This window comes from Periplaneta americana, chromosome 6 (genome assembly GCF_040183065.1).
Source record: "Periplaneta americana isolate PAMFEO1 chromosome 6, P.americana_PAMFEO1_priV1, whole genome shotgun sequence".
In the NCBI taxonomy this organism is placed as follows: domain Eukaryota; kingdom Metazoa; phylum Arthropoda; class Insecta; order Blattodea; family Blattidae; genus Periplaneta; species Periplaneta americana.
In genome coordinates this window covers 183737719-183761739 of record NC_091122.1, presented here as the reverse complement: position 1 = coordinate 183761739, position 24021 = coordinate 183737719, and the positions used below count along the sequence as shown (strand labels likewise).

At 36.3% G+C, this 24021-nt stretch overlaps 1 protein-coding gene across 2 annotated transcripts in view; it reads left to right on the top strand.

Moving 5' to 3' along the window:
* LOC138702116 (titin homolog) overlaps positions 1-24021 on the top strand; it is a 539259-nt gene that overhangs the window by 468908 nt on the left and 46330 nt on the right. For both annotated transcript variants that reach the window (XM_069829704.1, XM_069829705.1), the window contains exon 5: positions 1960-2226. In XM_069829704.1, the coding sequence (XP_069685805.1) occupies positions 1960-2226 (267 nt within the window). The remainder of the gene's footprint in view (positions 1-1959; positions 2227-24021) is intronic.

Below are 24021 nucleotides of genomic sequence, written 5' to 3'. Positions count from 1 at the left end.
GAATCGGTTGCTTAGAATATATCGCCGTTTGTATTAGATTTTTTAAATACAGACTGTTTCATAATTATAGATACAAACTGCAGGGGTGACTAGAGGACAATGAAGCAAGGCAAAACGTCCTAATAAGTTCTATCTATCTATCTATCTATCTATCTATCTATCTATCTATCTATCTATCTATCTATCTATCTATCTATCTATCTATCTATCTATCTATCTATCTATCTATCTATCTATCTATCTATCTATCTATCTATCTATCTATCTATCTATCTATCTATCTATCTATCTATCTATCTATCTATCTATCTATCTATCTATCTATCTATCTATCTATCTATCTATCTATCTATCTATCTATCTATCTATCTATCTATCTATCTATCTATCTATCTATCTATCTATCTATCTATCTATCTATCTATCTATCTATCTATCTATCTATCTATCTATCTATCTATCTATCTATCTATCTATCTATCTATCTATCTATCTATCTATCTATCTATCTATCTATCTATCTATCTATCTATCTATCTATCTATCTATCTATCTATCTATCTATCTATCTATCTATCTATCTATCTATCTATCTATCTATCTATCTATCTATCTATCTATCTATCTATCTATCTATCTATCTATCTATCTATCTATCTATCTATCTATCTATCTATCTATCTATCTATCTATCTATCTATCTATCTATCTATCTATCTATCTATCTATCTATCTATCTATCTATCTATCTGTCTCTGTCTGTCTGTCTGTCTGTCTATATCTATCTATCTATCTATCTATCTATCTATCTATCTATCTATCTATCTATCTATCTATCTATCTATCTATCTATCTATCTATCTATCTATCTATCTATCTATCTATCTATCTATCTATCTATCTATCTATCTATCTATCTATCTATCTATCTGTCTGTCTGTCTATATCTATCTATCTATCTATCTATCTATCTATCTATCTATCTATCTATCTATCTATCTATCTATCTATCTATCTATCTATCTATCTATCTATCTATCTATCTATCTATCTATCTATCTATCTATCTATCTATCTATCTATCTATCTATCTATCTATCTATCTATCTATCTATCTATCTATCTATCTATCTATCTATCTATCTATCTATCTATCTATCTATCTATCTATCTATCTGTCTATCTATCTATCTATCTATCTCTATCTGTCTGTCTGTCTGTCTGTCTATCTGTCTGTCTATCTATCTCTATCTATCTATATCTATCTATATCTATATCTATCTATCTATCTATCTATCTATCTATCTATCTATCTATCTATCTATCTATCTATCTATCTATCTATCTATCTATCTATCTATCTATCTATCTATCTATCTATCTATCTATCTATCTATCTATCTATCTATCTATCTATCTATCTATCTATCTATCTATCTATCTATCTATCTATCTATCTATCTATCTATCTATCTATCTATCTATCTATCTATCTATCTATCTATCTATCTATCTATCTATCTATCTATCCACCCACCCACCCACCCACCCTCCCACCCACCCACCCACCCACCCACCCACCCACCCACCCATCCATCCATCCATCCATCCATCTATCTATCTATCTATCTATCTATCTATCTATCTATCTATCTATCTATCTATCTATCTATCTATCTATCTATCTATTGGATTATCATTTGTCAATTAAGAATTATAATACATTTAGTACATAGAATGGTATAACTATCTCTAAGATAAGAATAAATACGTGTTTTTTTTTTTAAATTGGGCTCGTATATTTTAAAGCCAGCAGTTTTTCTCCTTCCTGTAAAAATAACAAAGTGAAGTAGCAGGTTTTGTAAGCAAACCATTCAAATATCTTCAGCCTTTCATAACTCCAAAATCCCGGTACAGAAACGCTGCCGCAGGTTTGCTGATACAGGGCGTTGCTTGCAGCTGCTGACGAAGGCGTGCGAGCCGCCGGGCTGCGGGCACGGGCCGGTGTCGGAGGCGCTGTCCACGCTGCGGCTGCGGTTCGGCGAGCCCGTGCGGTTCCGCTTCCTCGTGGGCATGCTGAGCAGCGCCGGAGGCTGCCCGGAGCTGCAGGCCGCCGGACTCCGCTTCCTCAACACGCTGGTGGAGACGGCGCCCAGCCCGCAGAGCCGGCTGTACCTGCAGGCGGAGCTCGAGCAGGCGGGCTTCCACGTCAGCAACATCAAGAAGGTAAGGACCAGCAGCCATTCATCAGCGTTGCCTGTGGATCAAAACCGGCTTTTCGTGGCAATTCTCGAATCTGTATGCATAAAAACGTCTTCACATTCAAGTTAAATTATAAAAATATTAATAGTTCGCAACTATAACTTCTCGTTCTGGAAAAGAATTTTACAATGTTGCATTTGTTCGGATCAAATTTCTACACATATAAAAAACAAAACTAAAATTTTTTCAATTATTTATTATCATAATACGCTGCTCTCTTAAATTGACTGAGCATATTGGGAATTAAATCAATGGCTTTCCCAAAACACGCTGTGAAATATTCCATATACATTTTTTTTTCTCGAGAAGGAAACAAAAACGAGGAAAATAATTATTGTATTAAACATTTTTTATTACCATTAAATAGAAGAAAAATTCGTACCGTCACCGGGAATCGAACCCAGGACCTCTCAGCTCTGCGCGCTGAGCGCTCTTACCAACTGAGCCATGCCGGGACACGATCCACGGCGCCGGCCGAACTCCTCTCGTAATGCTATTTTACGACCTCACTACCTGCACTTGAGACGATATACGTCATATATGCAGGAGCGCATATTTGAATGACTTTGTGGCCATATTCAACATCAGTTTCATAAAAACTGCTAACGGTTTAATACATCAAATATTCATATGTATGAGGTCTCGCCCACCTCATTGAATATTACACGACTAGTATGAATTAGTCTATTGTATTATTACTGTTAAATACGAGAAAAATCCGGCATGGCTCAGTTGGTAAGAGCGCTCAGCGCGCAGAGCTGAGAGGTCCTGGGTTCGATTCCCGGTACTGGTACGAATTTTTCTCGTACTTAATAGTAATAATAATAGAATAGACTAATTCATATTACTCATGTAATATTCAATGAGGTGGGCGAGACCTCATACTTATGAATATTTGATGTATTAAACTGTTAAACATTTTTTGTTTGAAATGTCTCAAAGAATAACCCTCTGATGTTAATGACATTACTTACGGTCCACTATGTAAAGGCGTAATGAAATATGCCCCTGAAGTTTTGTTTTCTTTCTACTGAAACATAAATTACAGTTTTGTTGGTTACATCCTTATTCCGGGGAGGTCTTCAGTTTTAACTTGAACATTGTTCAATCCCTCTCAGGAATGGAAACCCGGCCCACTGTATCTGTGGCCGATGGCCGAATTTCTGTCAATTAAAACACAGGACATACTTTTCCAGAGCATTGTTAATGTGTTACTTCACATAAAAAGAGGCCTGCCCTCCTTTTGACCACGCCGTATATTGTTACAGCGATGCAAGAGCTCCTCTATAGGTCTAGAAAAGCGAAGTCATCCTTCCTGAAAGGAATTAATATAGACTAGAATAACGCTTTGTTTTCGAATTGACATCATCATAATATCGAAGATGAAGCTGTGTAGATTAGACTGCCGGCTTAGCCACGGTGATTAATGGAGACGTCGAACACGCGCTTGCCTTCTCATTTGTCACTTTAGTTTGTAATATCAATTATGAATACTTAGCGAGGGAAAATTATGTGAAAACAGACTGCCAGGTGTAAGAGACAAGAGAGTACCTACAACAGATAATTGGATCTTGTCAGCAAGACAGAGTTATTTTAAATAACTTAATACTTTGTAATCAGAAATATAGTTATATTACTATTATTATTATTATTATTATTATTATTATTATTATTATTATTATTATCTCATTCAGTTTTGTGTGTAAAATTATTGTGTACTTTGTAAATTTGTAGTGTTTTTGTAACGTAGTTTTACTCCTGGTTGGATGTTAGAGAAGGCCGTATGGCCTTTAACTCTGCCAGGTTAAATAAACCATTATTGTTATTATTATTATTATTATTATTAGCATTGTTATTATTATTGTTATTGTTGTTATTATTATTATTATTATTATTATTATTATTATTATTATTATTATTATTATTATTAGTAAATAGCCGTTTGACTATAAACGAAGTATTCATAATCTGTACATAAAATTAATTATTATATTATGCAAATCAAGATTTTCAGGTATAACTCCCTGTAAAGTTGATTTGAATAATTTCGAGCGAAAAATTGTTCCGGAGCCGGGTATCGAACCCGGGACCTTTGGTTTAACGTACCAACGCTCTACCACTGAGCTACTCGGGAACTCTAACCGACACCGATCCAATTTTTCCCTCTATTATTCAAATTATTATATTGTTCTGTACCTCTGATTGAGGTTCTGGCTGATAGATACATCTACTCATTCATTCACAGTGTTCTGCCTAAGGGTAGGTCTTTCACTGCAAACCCAGCTTTCTCCAGTCTTTCATATTTTCTGCCTGCCTCTTTGTCTCCTCATAGGATCCATATTATCTTCTGATATCTTCTTCTGCCCCGAACTCTTCTCCCGTTCACCATTCCTTCCAGTGCATCCTTCAGTAAGCAATGACCCAACCAATTTCTTTTCCTCTTCCTGATCAGTTTCAGCATCATTCTTTCTTCACCCACTCTTTCCAACACAGCTTCGTTTCTTATTCTCTCTATCCACTTCACACGCTCCATTCAAATAGTCGCTTCTCTTCACTTCGTCGTAATGTCCATGTTTCTAACCCATACAATGCCACACTCCATATAAAGCACTTCACTAGTTCTTTTTCCAGAGGTCCGCAGAAGATGCTCCTTGTTCTATTAAAAGCTTCCTTTGCCATTGCTATCCTCCTTTTGACTTCCTGGCAGCAGCTCATGTTACTGCTTATAGTACACCCCAAGTATTTGAAGCTGTCCACTTGCTCTACTGCCTCATTTACCTTCTTTATTTTTCTTCCTATAACCATGGTCTTCGTCTTGTTTGCATTTATCTTCATCCCATACTGCTCACAGCTGTCATTTAGCTCCAGTAGCATATCCCTTAGTATCGTCTCCTTTTCTGCTAACAACGCCATATCATCAGCAAATCTTATGCAATTTGTTCTTCTCTCCTCCTATGGGAGGGGGAAAAAATGTATACGTCATTGGGTCCAGATTGGGGCACTTAAAAACCATGTCCGTGGAAGAGGGCTTCATGTAAAATTTGTCGATCACTTCTTGTCCCCGGAAGTCTACTGGAAACCGTGCTAGCCGTTGCATCCCGAGGTTTTCTTTCCGGTGAAATTAATACAAAGATTGCATTTAAAAGCAAAAAGCAATTCCATGTATAGTTTTGATCCCATTCAAATACGTCCTCGAGCCTCTGCAAATTTCAAAGATTTATTACAACTTGCTTTATTGCTCACTTTATAAAACGAAGTAAATAAGAAACAGCTATAAAATGATCGTTTATAGCGTCCTAAATAATCTGTTAGAAAGTGCATTTCCACAGTCTTAATTATCCTTGTAGTAAAGATATAAAACGTTTGAATTTTATACAGATAATTGTCTGTAGGATTGCATAAAATCTGTACAATAATCATCTGAAACAAGAAGTATCGCTGAGGATAATGACCACAATTAAAAGCAAACTAAATGACGCGATATTAACTTTCGCGCACTCATGATGCGGAATATATTAATGGAGCTTTCTTCTGCTGTACGAAAATGCTTCACAGTTGACCATCTCTCTTTAAAGACTTACTAAATACAAAGAAATAAAGTATATGATGCACAGCAAATAATAAAATGTGGATTTGGCTGAGTGACAAGGAAGACAAATGAAGATTGTAATTGCAATAATGTACGTTGTGAAAATGTAACAAGAAAATTGATTGATAGTTTTGAAAATGTCTAAGCCTAAAGGCCCATTCACAATGAAAATTAAACATAACGTAAGCGTTAACTTAACGTTACAGTAAAATCAAGAAGTCATACCATCATTCACGATGGGAACATAAACATAACAGCAAACATACTTGGTAACCATGGAAACATAACAACGACGCCATTTCCTCATATTCTGTCGTATACTTCAGCGCTCCACGATTGTGTTCTGTTTGCAAATCACGTAAGCATAAGCATGAAAGTTTGGAGTTTGCAAACTTTCATGTTAACGTCTTACGGTAATGTTTATGTCAATGCTTATGTGAATCATTGTGAATGATCCCATTTGGTAGCCTGGGTGCAAACTTCTGTGTTTATGTTACGGTTATGTTTAATTTTCATTGTGAATGGGCCTTAATACTGGTGGATAATTGGCTTATCTTATGCAATAAGTAAAGTTCGGATTTTTAGGTCGCAAAAATTTGATTTTAGATGCCTAAAATAGGCTTTAAAATCCAGGAAATAGGCTCTAAAAATAGCACAATGGTTACTATTAAATATAGGATCAGAAATGGTGAAGCATATTTACTGTTAATGACAAATAAGAAGTAATATTTTCATTCTATTGCCCATATAGACATTATAAAAACATTTTTTAAACCAACTTAGAAGCCAAATTAAACAAATTCCTTTGGCAGGATGAAAGTGCACATAGTAATGGTATTTTACATGGACTATTACACTTTTACTACGTCATACTACTTTTGACCAATAAAACGATACGGAACGACGTGTTTCAACCAATCATAACTGCTTATTCTACAATTTGTTTCTTTATTTGCCAACATTGTACTTTCAATAATAGCTTTTAAAGTGATTCTTATTCATTCCATCATCCTTTATTAAAACTTTTCTACCATTTATCTTATTTAGGTTATGTTATAGCTTCTGCTGAATGAGATAATGGATAGTCAGTTATCAGAGATTGTTTAATAGGTATATATTGATAATTGAAGTGGAATTCAACTGTTTTAATAAATATGAAACTGAATCAACAAAGCCTTCTTGACTAGCAATCTTCCATAGAGTTCAATGAAGAGTGTACAACAATTGGTAACAAAAGCAGTTGATCATAAGACACTACTGCCATCTAGCGGAATATTTGTAATGGTGAGGTGATACAATAATACATTTTCAAAACAGTTTAGTACATATTTTAGTAAGTCAGTTAATGTTTTATTGTATTAGAGTACTTTATTTCTTCTAATCTTTATATACTTTCTTCTAATAGTCAATTAAATCCCACTCGGGTTTTGACTTTCTCTAGATAAATCAAAACCTCTAGTGAGATTACTGTAGAAAAAAAAAACCTAAAATTTTCACATTTTTCAATGGCAATTTAAAGTGTTATTTTCGTTCTATTCCTCACACAGATATAATTTTTTAACCAGCTTAGAAGTGGAATTGAAGAAATTCCTCTGGCAGGATGAAAGTGCACATAGTAATGGTGTTTTTAAGTGGACATAAAAATCCCTAAAATTTTCATACTATTCACCAGAACGTCCCCTTAAGAGACAAGCTGGTCCACACCTGTGGAGTAACGGTTAGCACGGCTGGCTGCGAAACCAGGTGATCCGGGTTCGAATCCCGGTAGGGACAAGTTACCTGATTGAGGTTTTTCCGGGGTTTTCCCTCAACCCAATTTGAGCAAATGCTGGGTAACTTTCGGTGCTGGACCCCGGACTCATTTCACCGGCATTATCACCTTCATTTCATTCAGACGCTAAATAACCTAGATGTTGATGGATTTGGAATTGAACGAGTTACAGCTATGCGGATGACGTGAATATGTTAGGAGAAAATCCACAAACGATTAGGGAAAACACGGAAATTTTACTTAAAGCAGGTAAAGAGATAGGTTTGGAAGTAAATCCCGAAAAGACAAAGTATATGATTATGTCTCGTGACGAGAATATTGTACGAAATGGAAATATAAAAATTGGAAATTTATCTTTTGAAGGGGTGGAGAAGTTTAAATATCTTGGAGCAACAGTAACAAATATAAATGACACTCGGGAGGAAATTAAACACAGAATAAATATGGGAAATGCCTGTTATTATTCGGTTGAGAAGCTTTTGTCATCTAGTCCGCTGTCAAGAAATCTGAAAGTTAGAATTTATAAAACAGTTATATTACCGGTTGTTCTTCATGGTTGTGAAACTTGGACTCTCACTTTGAGAGAGGAACATAAGTTAATAGTGTTTGAGAATAAGGTGTTTAGGAAAATATTTGGAGCTATGAGGGATGAAGTTACAGGAGAATGGAGAAAGTTACGCAACACAGAACTGCACGCATTGTATTCTTCACCTGACATAATGAGGAACATTAAATCCAGACGTTTGAGATGGGCAGGGCATGTAGCACGTATGGGCGAATCGAGAAATGCATATAGAGTGTTAGTTGGGAGGCCGGAGGGAAAAAGATCTTTGGGAAGGCAGAGACGTAGATGGGAAGATAATATTAAAATGGATTTGAGGGAGGTGGGATATGATGATAGAGAATGGATTAATCTTGCACAGGATAGGGACCGATGGCGGGCTTATGTGAGGGCGGCAATGAACCTCCGGGTTCCTTAAAAGCCATTTGTAAGTAAGTAAGTATTAAGTTTTTTTGACTTGTTCCATATTCTAGCTGTAAGCATGTATGAAAATTGCAGAAAATCACGTTGAAAAAAATTCCTGCCTTTTATTTCATCTTAATAAGGAAACGTGTCACATAATTTTATTCTGGTGTCCTTGGTCTTTGAGAAAAAAAAAAATGAAAAATGTAAGATTTAGTAATTTCACCTATGCCTTCCATTAAGAAGGAAGTTTTATGTAATATTCTCATACAAGTTGGTATTCCCAAGAAACTAGTTCGATTGTGTGTCTCGGTGAAACGTACAGCAGAGTCCGTATAGGCCAGTTTCTAGCTGATGTTTTTTCCAATTCACTGCGGACTAAAGCAAGGAGATGCACTATCACCTTTACTTTTTAACTTTGCTCTAGAGTATGCCATTAGGAAAGTTCAGGATAACAGAGAGGGTTTGGAATTGAACGGGTTACATCAGCTGCTTGTCTATGTGGATGACGTGAATATGTTAGGAGAAAATCCACAAACGATTAGGGAAAATACGGGAATTTTACTGGAAGCAGGTAAAGAGATAGGTTTGGAAGTAAATCCCGAAAAGACAAAGTATATGATTATGTCTCGTGACGAGAATATTGTACGAAATGGAAATATAAAAATTGGAAATTTATCTTTTGAAGAGGTGGAAAAATTCAGATACCTGGGAGCAACAGTAACAAATATAAATGACACTCGGGAGGAAATTAAGCACAGAATAAATATGGGAAATGCCTGTTATTATTCGGTTGAGAAGCTTTTATCATCCAGTCTGCTGTCAAAAAATCTTAAAGTTAGAATTTATAAAACATTATATTACCGGTTGTTCTTCATAGTTGTGAAACTTGGACTCTCACTCTGAGAGAGGAACATAGGTTAAGGGTGTTTGAAAATAAGGTGTTTAGGAAAATATTTGGGACTAAGAGGGATGAAGTTACAGGAGAATGGAGAAAGTTACACAATACAGAACTGCACGCATTGTATTCTTCACCTGACCTAATTAGGAACATTAAATCAGACGTTTGAGGTGGGCAGGGCATGTAGCACGTATGGGCGAACCCAGAAATGCATATAGAGTGTTAGTTGGGAGACCGGAGGGAAAAAGACCTGTGGGGAGGCCGAGACGTAGATGGGAGGATAATATTAAAATGGATTTGAGGGAGGTGGGATATGATGATAGAGACTGGATTAATCTTGCACAGGATAGGGACCGATGGCGGGCTTATGTGAGGGCGGCAATGAACCTCCGGGTTCCTTAAAAGCCAGTAAGTAAGTAAGTTGATACAGCGTCGTAAAATAACCCACAAAAAAAAAGACAGGCTGATTCTACTGATATGAAAGTTGACTGACAACAGAACTGATGCTTGGCTGTGTAAACAGGATTTCCTCTGTTGATACAATTTTCCTTCGAAAGGAGTCGCATTGAACGTGGCAATTATAGTCATCTTGAAATTAGTTTCGTAGAGATCCTCGACCTACAAAATCTAAGATATTTAAAACTCTCGTCACATAGAACATTGTAACATTGTAGACCTGCATAAAACTGACACACATTATGCATTACAATGCTTGCACTACGATAATCTGTCGCATTACGCGCTATTAGAGCAATTCCAGGTCGCTGTACATGCTGCGGCTGTTAAGATGTATTATGTAGGTTTTTAATAATAGCCTAGTCGAGGTTGACCAAGTTCAACGTCATGATTATACTAATTGAAGCGATGTTTATTTGTAATTTCACGTCCCCTCCGGTGTTCTCGGCTCTTATGTAGTAGCCACAGGCATGGTTCAAGGGTATGCAGCTGTCTCCTGACCGAAGCTGTGCTTGGTAATGAGTTCGAATCCAGCTTGGACTGCCATATTGTCGAGGGAAAAAAGAGCAATCCAATGAGAAAACCTATCATCTTATGCTGGGAAGAGACACTATTAGACGTAAATAAAAGTATATTAAGACAGTGTACCAATAATAATAATCATCATCATCATCATCGTTGCATGTATTGGGCCTAATGGCCCGTCACGGTGTCTTGCCAACGCTTGAACTGTCTGCCCAAGGATCTCTTGCCCACAGGATGGTAATTTAAAATTTGTATGTATGTATGTATGTATTTATTCACACTGCAAATGGGTATATATCCGGTGGCAGTGGTAACTAATTACACTCGATAATGACAATTAATAATAAACACAACTAATAAAAACAATAATTAATAATAATAATAACAATAATAATAATAATAATAATAATAATAATAATAATAATAATAATAATAACAAAGAGCATCCTAAATTAAATGAAGCATGGTCACTTAAAATAACAAAGTAAATCTAATTTGTATCTTAACCCTAAGTTCGAACTGAGACCCACCAGTGTGACAGGTTCATACCTGCACAGGTACCTTTCGGCACTACACTTATTTCGCTGTCAACTCACTCACTGCACTGATTCTACCTGATTTCACTAACACTTCTAAACATTTCACTGTTCAAATACTTTGCACAGCCACTTCACTGACACCAACACACTTCACTTACACAATAGACTTCACTGACACAACACACTTCACTGACACAACACACTTCCTCACTGATACAACACTTCAAATAACAAGATATCAATTACACCCTTTAAGTAGTGTATATTAATATACTACCGTCTATTAGTAAAGTCCTTAAGCCTATTTTTAAATACATTTTTGGTTAATGGTAAAGCCTTTAGTAAGTCTGCAGGTAAAGCATTCCTGTCCCTGAAAGTGCGATTGAGAAAAGAAAACTTTCCAGTGTCCGTCCTCTGTCTTCTTTCCTTCAATTTAAATGAGTGGTCGTTCCTTGAAGAGTAATTTGGCGGCTGCAACCTATTTTTTATTTCTATCCAGGCAGGCGTGGAATTCTAGAAGGAGGCATTCTGATGACATGTGATCTCCAGTTTTGTCTGTAAGTCGGTTCAATCTGCAGTTCTTTCATAATGTCAAAATTTCTAATGTGATCAATTCTCGTGTATCCCGCTGTACGACGCATAAATCTCATTTCTGCCGCCGTTAATCTTTGTGAATCAATATTACGAATCGTCCAAGCTTCACTACAAAACAGAGTATAGGTCTGGCCAATGTTTTATAAATTCTGGTGCGCGTGTGTTTTTGTACTAAGGTTGGTTTGAATATATGATTAATTATCCCCATTGTTCTGTTGAATTTAATAATTTTCTCATTCAAATCCTTTTCTTCTTCATTTGAAATTTGGTAACCGAGATAACTAAGATTTTTGACTTGTTCGATGATCTTATTATTGATGCAAATTTTGCTACGGACTGGTTCCTTTTAAAAAAAAGTGATCACTTTAGATTTGTCAGTTGAAATTTCCATATTGAAACTTTCTGCCATTTGATTAAAGTTGTAAACCAAACGTTGTAAATTATCTTCTGAAGTTGCCATAAACACAATATCATCAGCAAATAATAAAGTTTGGGACAAACGACTTATCGGTATTCTTCCATGTGGCTTCAATCTCCACTCCTTAATAATGTGATTCATGTATATTATAAATAATAGAGGAGTTAAACTACAACCCTGTCTCACTCTTTGATTTATTCCTTTCCATTCTGAATATTTGTTTTCAATCCTAACCTGTATATGATTATTATTATAAATATTGTACATAGCTGTTATTAATTGATTTGGAATGCCATCATGTGCTAAAATATTCAATAATTTGTTTATATCTACTCTGTCGAAGGCTTTCTTCATATCAATAAATGCCAGGTGGGTTTCAATATTAAATTCTCTATGTTTTTCGATCAAAAGCTTCAGTGTAAAATATCTATCTGCGCATGATCTGCCTTTTCACTCCAATCAAACTGATTTAAACTATCACTGACTACATTGTTACTTTTTTCTTTAGACATCATCCTGATTGTGCTGTATTTTAATTGTCTCGTAATAATCTCTTTCTATTATCTAATATTATTTGAAATATATTAACATTCTATGTATTTTAGTTTAATTCTGCTACACAGTTTATTTCAGTGTTTAATTAATAGTTCATAGTATTTTGTTGTTTAATTTGTAAATAACTTTTGTATACATGTAACTCTCATCTAAATCAAATTGTTGGATTCTTTGTAAGTTCATGCATATGTATATACACTTTTTGCTGGTTGAGTGGAAGAGAAGGCCTTACGGCCTTAACTCTGCCAGCTAAAATAATAATAATAATAATAATAATAATAATAATAATAATAATAATAATAGTAGTAGTAGTAGTAGTAGTAGTAGTAGTAGTAGTAGTAGTAGTAGTAGTAGTAGTAGTAGTTTGTACAGACGCTTATACAGAACTATTTTAAGTTGTGTAATCAAGATGTAAAACTGTTAATCTTTTCTTAACAGCCCTCGTTAACTACACGCAAAGGCCAGTTTGTTCCATGAGTCATGAACTCAGGGGAATTCCGGTTCAAGAAATATTTATTCTCTTGCAGCCGTTGGTCATTGCTCTGTAGAACTGACGACGTGTAAGAGGCGAGCTGTGCGGCAGAACACGTGTTCACGCGTTTGACACGGTTGCATTCTGTTCAAGGCATCCTTCACTCTCGAAACGCATCGGCAGTTCTAGAAATAACAACAATGTGATACAGAGGGTCCGAACACAACTCTTGCCTACATTTCGGAAACAGATGAAGACAACGTCTATCCTTATACTGCTTGTTTGAGGCTTGAAAGTAATGTAGTTTTCCCTAAGATAGGTTACTAGCCTTATCGTTAGGTAGTCCAGTAGTGGGGTTGCCACTTTTAGCCTCTGGACAGGCTTGTAATGCAGCATTTCCTCTGCATTTGATGAAACAGTTATACCGCTGTGACCAAAATAACCAGTGCTCTAGCATTAAATACCTTACTCTATGCCGATGATCAAGTCATAATTTCCAATTCAGAGGATAATTTACAAAGAGGATTGTATACATTAAATAAAATATTAAAAGATTTTGGGATGGAAATTTCAGCGCAAAAATCAGAAGTAATGGCATTTTTAGGACAAGACCCAGTGAGAAGTAAGATAATACACAATAACCAATACCTCGAACAAGTGCAAAATTTCAATTATCTGGGTTGTGAAATATCTTATCAAAACGAAAAAGATGTGAACAAGAAAATTACCAAATTTACACAAATTCTAGGAATAATAAACAATACATTAAAAGCTAAATTAGTACAAAAATCTACAAGAATAAAAATATATAATACACTAGCATTACCATCCCTTCTATACGGAAGCGAGATTTGGACATTAAAGAAAAAAGACATGAACAGAATCAAAGCAACGGAAATGAAATTTTTCAGGAGGACAGCAGGATATACTCTTTTAGACCGAAAAAGGAATGAAGAAATTTTAGAACAATTAGAAGTAGAGTCAGTAGAAGAAAAAATCACCAGATACAAATTCAATTGGCTAGATCATGTAAGAAGAATGGAAAATTCAAGAATCCCAAAAATTATGATGCAATATAAACCTAGAGGACATCGTCGACCAGGAAGACCTTTTAGAAGACTGCTAGATAGGGCCGAAACAGGTCTACAGAGGCCTAATTCGTGAAGGATGATGATGATGATGATGATGATGATGATGATGATGAAGACAACGTCGTGAAATGATACAGTTCGCAGAAGACTTATAAAACATTGCACTTGACGTCGTGGTTTGAAATCAATCCGTGTTGAGAGTTTACATTTTGTAACTAATTTATCGGGTTCGATTCTACAGGGTTTTAAAAACAGCATTTAATATTTTTAGAGAGGGTGGTATTGATCAAAACAAGAGAAAGAAAAGTCTAATAAACATGGGTCTTTGAATTAAATTTTGTACGAAACAAGGGCTTTGAAACTGGTATTTTAAGAACAGCATATCTTCTGATGTGAGCTCTTTGCTTGATTCTTATTGGGTATACTGTTTACTGCAGAGATCAAATGACTGCTCACGTTCTTACCATTTTGTTTATTGCATTTCCAGTATGGCTTTCTAAAGGTACGGTCACACGTCGCTACTTTTGCAGCGCAACTTTTGTACTGCAGCTGCAAAAGTTGCGTGTCGTGTTCACACGTAAGCCAAAAGCAGCGCGCTGCACGCTACTTTTCGTGCTGCGCAACCCGAGTGCAGCAAAAGCTGCAACTGGAGGTTGCGAGTCTGTTCACACGCAAGGCGCTACTTTTGCAGCCGCAGTCATGCTGCAGGTTTCCATCTCCGTGTTGACTTCTCAATACACATTTTGTGGTTATGTTCGCATTATTAAGAAACTCATGCGAAAGCTTACTTATCTATTATTTGCTTTTCTGTCGTATCTAGTATTCAGAAATTGACAGTATTTTTATTATAAAGCTTTTAAAAACGCTTATATATTTAAATGATAACCAACAGCATATTCACGTAATCAATGTTGGCAACCCTCCTGTTTGGAACTACGCTACGGAAAATTAAAAAAAAAATGAATTATATCGTCAGCAATTATGCTCAGACTGTGTTGTGTATTTAATAACGGTTGCAAATAATTTATTTTCATCACATTTAACACTAAAATATATCCAAACAATAAAAGTATCATTGGCACATTTGGGTGGTAACACTGGTTGCAACCGCAGCAAAAGTTTCAACAAAACCGATCTCAAAAATGCTGCGGCTGCAACCCTGAGAACCCTGTTCACACGTCGGTACTTTTAAGTTGCGCGCAGCATGGAAAAGTAGCGGGCAGCAGGTTCGGCAGCCACTACTTTTCGGGTTGCACCGTTGTTCACACGTCGCAGTACAAGAGTTGCGCAGTTTTTTGTACTGCAGCGCTGCAAAAGTAGCGACGTGTGACCGGACCTTTATGGGGATTGTTTCAATATTTGTATTTGAAAGTAATTATTTAAAATTGTAGCATATGATTATCTCTCTTTCTTGTATACGTAAAAATTATCTGGAAAACACTTTTTTAGTTTAAGTACCTTGATGCATTATAGAAGTCTTTAATATTTACAGCTTTCTTACGCCTGCGAATACAACGTCTGATGTTGTTCAACAACTTTCGAAGTCCACGCGCTATCGTAAATCTAGTAAGATTTCATTACCACGAACTTCGAACAAAAACACAGAAAGCCAAGCACACTGGTGTAATTATAGTGTATAACGGCGACATTTCTATGTTGAAGGAAGAAAAATCAATATTCTTGTCTTGGGATGAAAACGTGCTCTTAAATGAAGTATCAAGAACTAGAAAATTCCTATTATTGGTAGAACAAATTGTTTGTATGCATCTGAAGTATGACTAGTGTAATATGTAGCTAGTCGGCGATGTATGCAATGGAGGGGGAAAGGAACTGGCCACAGTACTCAATTATCTCCTGACTTAGTTGTCTCATGCGTGATGCCTTATATTGGTATCACTTATGAGGTTGAAACCTGTCTTTGGACAGTTGACTACACAACAATAGTAGGTGACATATCGTTGACGTACTTCTAAAATGTCGTAACTGCATTTGTTGAATTTGTAAAGACAGCAAAAAAACATTATTTTATACCCAACTAGCAACCGTTATGCATGTGTTATTTATAAAATATACAGGGACATCATTTTATTTTTACTTGCATTTTTATTGTACCTTCATTTCTGAATGTACTTCACTCTCACCTCTTCACTAATGTCCTTGCTCCCGTCAGACACACAAACTTACGGCCGCTGTTGCATTCGAAGTCTTCAAGCAGTGAAGTAAACACTGCAGTGTATAGTGTGTTTCATAAATATGATTGCGTTTTCTATAGAAGAAAGAACCTATATTAATAATATCGTACTAAAAAATTATATTCAAGAAACGATAAATTCAATTTCAGAGAATATGCTTCAAAATGTTTTTAATAATATGCGTACTGAATTGAAGCCTGCATTGTAATGAACGGCAACCATTTTCAGCAACTTGTTTAAAAATTCAGATTAGCTTTTTTTGAATTGAGGTGGCTAGAAGCAAAGGAATGCTAGTGGCATTTGTAATGACATGAGTTAAGTGCATCCAGTGTAAGCAAAAGTATCAACAATTTTAGTGGCAAAGGGATATTTTAATCGCATCACACATTAAAATTTAAATAAAAATTTCACCGATTTTACGAAAGCTTAAATATTTAAACCCCATTTTCTCAAAAGTAACTTAAGTGCACTTACAGCCCTTTACATATGAGCCCCTCAATTTAAATGCACTCTCTATATTGTATGTTAACATCAATAATTAATATGCTAAATAAAGTAGACATTACATAACGAACATAGCCGCCTGAAAAGTTGAGTTTTTGAAAAAAAAAATGTTACTACTCTACTGTATTTTGATAAATTCCGTAAAAGTGATAATCAAACTGAAAATCGTAATATCGTATTTCCCTACAACATAAATGGATACACTACTTTTCTCTCCTCCTATACCTAGTAAAATGATTTGTTTACATATTGCACTAGGAACATCAAACTCCTGTAATGGAAGGGGGCAACAGTGTTTCCGAGTATAGCCAGGTTAATGTTAAAAATGTTGGTAAAAATAAAGTGATGTCCCTGTATAAACATTAGTAGATTTACGAAGTACTATCAGCAAACATATTTTGGAAATATATGTTCGACGTTCGAGATAAATTGGATTTGCGGTGTTTTAGAAGCAAGCCAACGATATGTTACCTCTTTCATTTGAACGAAACTCTGGGAAAGTTCATTCTTCATAATATTATGAACCAAGAGTATACAGTCATTTATTTAATCCAGAATAATTTAAGAAACCTTATTAATAACATTTTAAGTAACGGAATTAAACACGTATTTGTTTAAATTGCAGCTGTCCATTATTGAATTATTTTCGTACAGATATTTTTTCCCTTTTTAATTAGTGTTATTATTTGTCTCATTTTCTACCTAAAATTGTAATTACTTACAACATTTCTAGTATTACATTATGTAACTCGAAGTGCTTCAAGCTTGAGCATTTGATCTTTTCCGTGCAAACTAAACTATGCACAGTATATGTAATTTGTAATTTCAACTAGTTCAGATTTAAAAAAAAAATAGGGTAATATCCAGATATGAGCACAGACCAAAGCGTTTTTAGTTCATGGAATTCCAACCATGTGTCTATTATTATATTAAAAATCTCAAGATCATCATCATTAACATCAATAACAATCATGGATTAGCCTCCTGGCCTGTTCCGCTTCCAGAGGAAAGTTGGTCTTTCCATATCTTCCTTGGTCTTCCGACGTCTCGTTTTCCATGAGGTGTATAGTCCAATAGTCTCTTGGGTAACGTGTTGTTGGGCATTCTTAATACATGTTCATACCAGTTGTTGCGGTAAGATTCTATAGTATCCGTAATGCGGTGATATTCAATTCTGCTCGGATGTCAGCGTTCCTTTTATGGTCGTGAAGAGTATATCCTGCAAGAGGTCTTAGCAATCGCATTTCAGCAGCTTCTATTCTTCGAAGTTGTCCTTTCGTTAATGACCATGTCTCTGATCCTTATAATAATGCCGGGACTGCCATAACTTTATAGAATTTCAAAATTGTTTCTGGTCGAACATTATTTAAGGGAAGACTCCACTGAAAATCATGAAAATTTTTCCAAATTCTTTTAGCTATTTCACTTATTCAGAATTTATATTTTCATACCCCAAATGGATTCAGCAAAATTCTGATTACAAATACTCTTATGTTTACACTTTTTAAATTAAGGCTGGAAGGGAGCGTGGAATTTAAAGAGCTGTCAAAATTGTTTTTATCGAAGAATTCTTTTTTAAAATTTCTGATTACAATTCTAGTAACTTTTTGTTGGCTCCCTGAAGTTACTAGATGAATGTAGCGGAGGAAAATATTAATTTACATAAATATTCATTTTATTTTCAAATCTATTTTTCTGTGTTCATTTTTGTTGATTCAACACCAACTTTCTTATGCCAAATATTAATCATGTTTCTATGCATTTATTTTATTAATATTGTTGTCTTCAGAATTTGCTAAGATTATCTGATCATCTGTGTAAAGTAATGTGTTAAGTGGGAAGTTGTCAATCATAAAATTTGTGAGCAATTCGTCTTCCCAGTTTTTGGTAATGCTATTTATATAAATATTAAATAAGGTGGGTGACATTGGGCAGCCTTGCTTTACTTCTTGATTTATTGTTCCAGCTTCCTAGCTTAAAGTGTTATTTACTTTTAATTTGATTTTTGTGTTTTTGTACATATTCTTGATTGTGTAAATTAAATGTTGGGGTATTCCCATTTCAATTAAAACATCCCAAAGTTTTGTTCTGTCAACTGTATCGAATGCCTTATGGCAATCAATGAATGTCAAGTGCGTTGTTATATTAAATTCTCTATGTTTCTCATAATTTGTGCTAGTGTGAAGACGCCGTCTATGCAGGATCGATTTTGTCCAAATCCATTTTGTTCTTCTCTAATGAATGTCTCTGTGATTGTATTTAATCTGTTTGTAATTATTTTTGCATATATTTTGTATCCTGAATTCAAAAGACTGATTCCTCTGTAATTATTGCAGTCTTTGCGGTTTCCTTTTTTGTGGATTGGTACTACTGTTGATTCCGTCCACTCATCTGGTATCTGTCCAGATGTCCAGCATATGTTAAGATAATCTATAAATTTATGCATAACGCTTGTAGGAGCATACTTGAATAATTCCGTATTAATTCCGTCAGAACCAGGCGCTTTTCAGCTTTTACATTTGTTAATCACTGATTCTAATTCTTCTATACTGATAAGGTCAACATTGTTATCATTAATATCAGATGCTTACATGTACCAAAGCTGTAGGTGCCATGGATTCCAACTGAATACCATCTATTGTTATATTAAAAGTCTCCAAGGTAAAAATCTCTTGTTATATTACAAATCTCCAGATTGGAAAGAGAGAAAAGCATCCAGATATTTGCAGAGATCGAAGCTATTGAAGTGATACAGATGTCTGGCTAGTGTTAAAATTACTAACAGACTTATATGAACAAGCGAAGGTTGTAAAAGCCACAAAGGCTGCCTGTCATATAAATTCCACTACGTTTAGTGCAATTAAAGCTAATAGAAGTGCACTAACAATAAAACTGATATGTGCAAAGTGCAGTTGTGTAACACGCAATGCGTCTCAAAGACAGACTGTCGCTCTGTAACATGTGGAGGGCTGGAATATCCGATGCGGGATTGGAAGTCAAGACCACTCGTTATCATTACTTGTTACAGCGATGAGAACCGGTTGACAATAATATCGAAAAACAAAAAGACGACCGACTGCCTTCTTATTATATGGCCGCCAAGGGCCTTATAAGCTCAAACAGTTTTCTCTTTTAACAGCAGTTACAGTTTAATATCTCCGCAACCAACTATGGGATTTCAAGACCGGATAATCTAGTCCAGGGGTTACAAAGTTGTCGGTTAGGAGATCATTTTTAAATCCATCATTATACAGGGTGTCTGAAATCTCTTAGATCAAAATAATACAGATGATAGAGGAGTCTTAACTAAGTAGTTTGGTCGGAAATGCCTTTTTCGGGAACTACATGTCTTGAATGAGAAATACGTTTAACACTAGAAAGATAGAGGAGTCAAAATGATCCCTTTTCCATATTTATGAGCACATTAATCCTGTGATACATGCCATGTCCAATTGTGGCTCTGTGACATTTCTTAATTTTACAAAGATATTGTTCACCTGAAATCTGGGCGTTGAAACTTTCATAGAAGTGGAGATATTAAAAGGAATACCTAGAAAGACTGAGGGATCAAATTGATACCCGTCGATATTATCAGTATGTAGCCTATGAGGCGCATCCAGAAAGTAAGTTTCCCGATTTTTTCCCCTTGAAAGTATACGTAATTAGCCGTGTCAATTGCGAATGCGTAACAGATATATGACGTATCTATCATATGCCAGCCGGACAGGTCCCGCCTGGTGCCAGTAGCGTGGCAGCAGTGGTCCGAAATGGAAGCTCTTATTCCTTTTCCCACCGCCTGCGAGGTTCGGTCGGTGATAAAGTTCTTTAATGCACAAAGCATTGCGCCAATTGAAATTCATCGGCAGCTCTGTCAGGTCTATGGGCCGAACATCATGAGTAAGCAGATGGTGCGTCGCTGGTGTAGGCAGTTTTCCGAAGGTCGTCAAAGTGTCCATGATGAAGAGCGCAGTGGGCGACCGTCCCTCATCAATGATGATCGTGTTGAGCTGGTGCGGCAGTGCATCATGGAGAACCGTCGCTTCACGATTATGGAGCTGAGCAGTCATTTTCCTCAGATATCGCGATCCTTGTTGCATGAGATTGTCCTAAGCACCCGCTGTTCAAAAAAGTGTGTGCCAGGAGGGTGCCGAAAAACCTGACACCCGAACACAAAATTCAACGTTTAGGAGCAGCACTGACATTTCTGCAACGGTATCACGATGACGGCGACGAGTTCCTCGACAGGATCGTCACGGGCGATGAGACTTGGATTTTGCACTTCATTCCGGAAACCAAGCAGCAGTCAATGCATTGGCGGCATAGTGGATCTCCGGTCAGGACGAAATTCAAACAGACGCTGTCGGTACGGAAAGTGATGTGCACGGTGTTCTGGGACAGGAAGGGCATTCTGCTCATTGACTTCCTTCCAAGAGGTGAAACAGTGAACGCTGACCGTTACTGTGAAACACTGCGAAAATTGCGACGTGCCATTCAAAACAAGAGGCGTGGAATGCTTACTGCAGGTGTTGTGCTCCTCCATGACAATGCTCGTCCACATACGGCTCGGCGCACAGCAGCTGTTTTGACGGAATTTGTCTGGGAGTCGTTTGATCATCCACCCTACAGTCCTGATCTTGCTCCCAGCGATTTTCACGTTTTCTTGCACCTCAAGAAATTCCTGTCCTCCGGTGAGCGTTTTGGCAACGACGAAGAGCTGAAGACGTCTGTCACACGCTGGTTCCATTCACAGGCGGCAGAGTTCTACGACAGAGGGATACAAAAGTTGATCCCACGATACGACAAGTGTCTCAATTCTGATGGTGGCTATGTTGAAAAATAGCTGAAACATTGCTGTACCTGTTGCCAATAAATGTTTTCCTGAAAGTGTGTTCTTTTTTTTTTTTAAATAGGGAAACTTACTTTCTGGATGCGCTTCGTATGTAAAGTCAGCCCGGAGACTGGTCTGAACGTCACAAGTGACACCAATAAGGCAACTAAGCCAAGAGATAATGGAGTAGGATGGCCAGTTCCTTCCATACATCGCTGACTAGATATTTAGTACAGTAATCAGACTTGAGATGTAACATTATTTTTATTGGGTTATTTTACGACGCTGTATAAACATCTAGGTTATTTAGCGTCTGAATGAAATGAAGGTGATAATGCCGGTGAAATGAGTCCGGGGTCCAGCACCGAAAGTTACCCAGTATTTGCTCATATTGGGCTGAGGGAAAACCCCGGAAAAAACCTCAACCATGTAACTTGCCCCGACCGGGATTCGAACCCGGGCCACCTGGTTTCGCGGCCAGACGTGCTGACCGCTACTCCACAATATTCAATTAGTGATTAGATTCATACGTAAAATACATAAAATGAGTAACCTGCTGTATGTGAGAATTATGGAGTAGCGGCACATTCGTAAACATGCCGCCGATACCACCCAAAAGTAGCTTTCAAGGTTTTGAGAATGTTTAAAAAAAATAAAATTCCTAAATACTATTATATTTTTTTGGTGACTGTATACAGTAATGCATTAAAGTCAGCTCATAAAAATGTACAATTTTCAGTAGAAAACAATAATTTTACTGGATACTTTAATAGCACAAAAGCATTTGAATTGTTTTTATTCTAAATCCCAGTTGCAATAAAACAATCTGCTGATCTAATTCACTTTGAGTGTTTTTAAATAGGTACAAAACTGTGGAAATAATATCGCATGGAATGCATATGAGGTTCTCTCAATTTATATGCATTTCTCTTGTGATAAACATACCTCAAAGCTCGACCTCAACTTGTCCTTAATTGGCATTCTGAAAACCAGGTATCCATCGTGTCTGGTCACCAACAATGTGTGGATCTTATCTTCTCCCACTCCGTTTGAATGGTTCAGCGATTGTGTTACTGTTTTGCAGTAGGAAGTTGTTTGTTATGAAAACAAAAGCAATTGGTTCCCTATCTCAAAATATTCAGGTTAGACTCCTTTATCATCTGCATTATTTTGCCCCAAGATGTTTCAAACACCCTGTATTTAGATCGTAACTTGGCTCTCCGCTGTGTATTTACACTGACAATGAGTTGTAATAGTTAAATGAGATACTGGAATGTAACAGTGAAAACAAGAAGCGTAATGGACTGCTTCAACCCTAGTGGGACTTGAATATGCTTTCTCATCGGCGATAACTCGTCCTAGTTTTTGCTAAACATTTTTTTCAACCTCTGTATGTAGCCTATCGATTGAGGCAAAGAGAGTGTTACCATCTTGTGTACTGGCTATGTCGGTTGGAATGCAGATTTGTCCTTGTTCTAGGTCATTGTTATTATTCGATATTAATTCAACTTTCTGTATTGTCTCGTCGTAGTCCTCACCCCACATATGGTAATCCCAGAATGAGTCCTTTGTCAGGTTTGGTATAAAGTTCGGAGTTTAAAAAATACCATTAGGTAGCCTATACTGTATAGACGTCTTAATGGACATCCCCCTCTTTGTAATGTAACAAATATAAGTTACTCGTATTTGCATATGACGAAATTAGTGAAATATATTTATTTCATAGAAAACCCCAGAATCATGTGCAAGCCCAGTGCAATATTCTAGCTTCTCTGACTCCTTATTCATTTCGTTCTTGAGAAATGTAAAAAAAAAAAAAAAAATAATAAATTAAGTTTGGCTGTAGTAATAACGTGGATGCATTTAGTTCTTCTTTTTAATGCACGGCTGCATTCATTTGTTGACAAAACAAAAGAACAATACCCAATGTCAACAGCGAACATGGCCTACATCGTTATCTGCGCCTTGAGGATTAAACTCGTTTCGTGATGATGACCTCATGGATATAAAGAAACAAGTGACTGAAGCACACATTCAAAATTTAACATGGTATAATATATCACGTATATTAATTCCATGTAAACGTATTATATTTCTAACTAACGCGTTTCCCCGCATTTCAATGATATGTATATGCATCATTGTGTATTTATTCTTGTCAATATAATGTCCCATCCGCAAGTCTTGAGGCAGATATTCCTGTGGATACTATTATCTTTGATTCTTTTACTGAAAGCTGCCTCTGGGCGTTTGGTATGCTGTAATTACTCTTATCTGTGACTCTCCCGTCAGTGTGTTTGAACGTAACGAGTCCTAACTGAAGGAATTTAGCAGTCAGAAGCATTTCGGTAATTGATTTA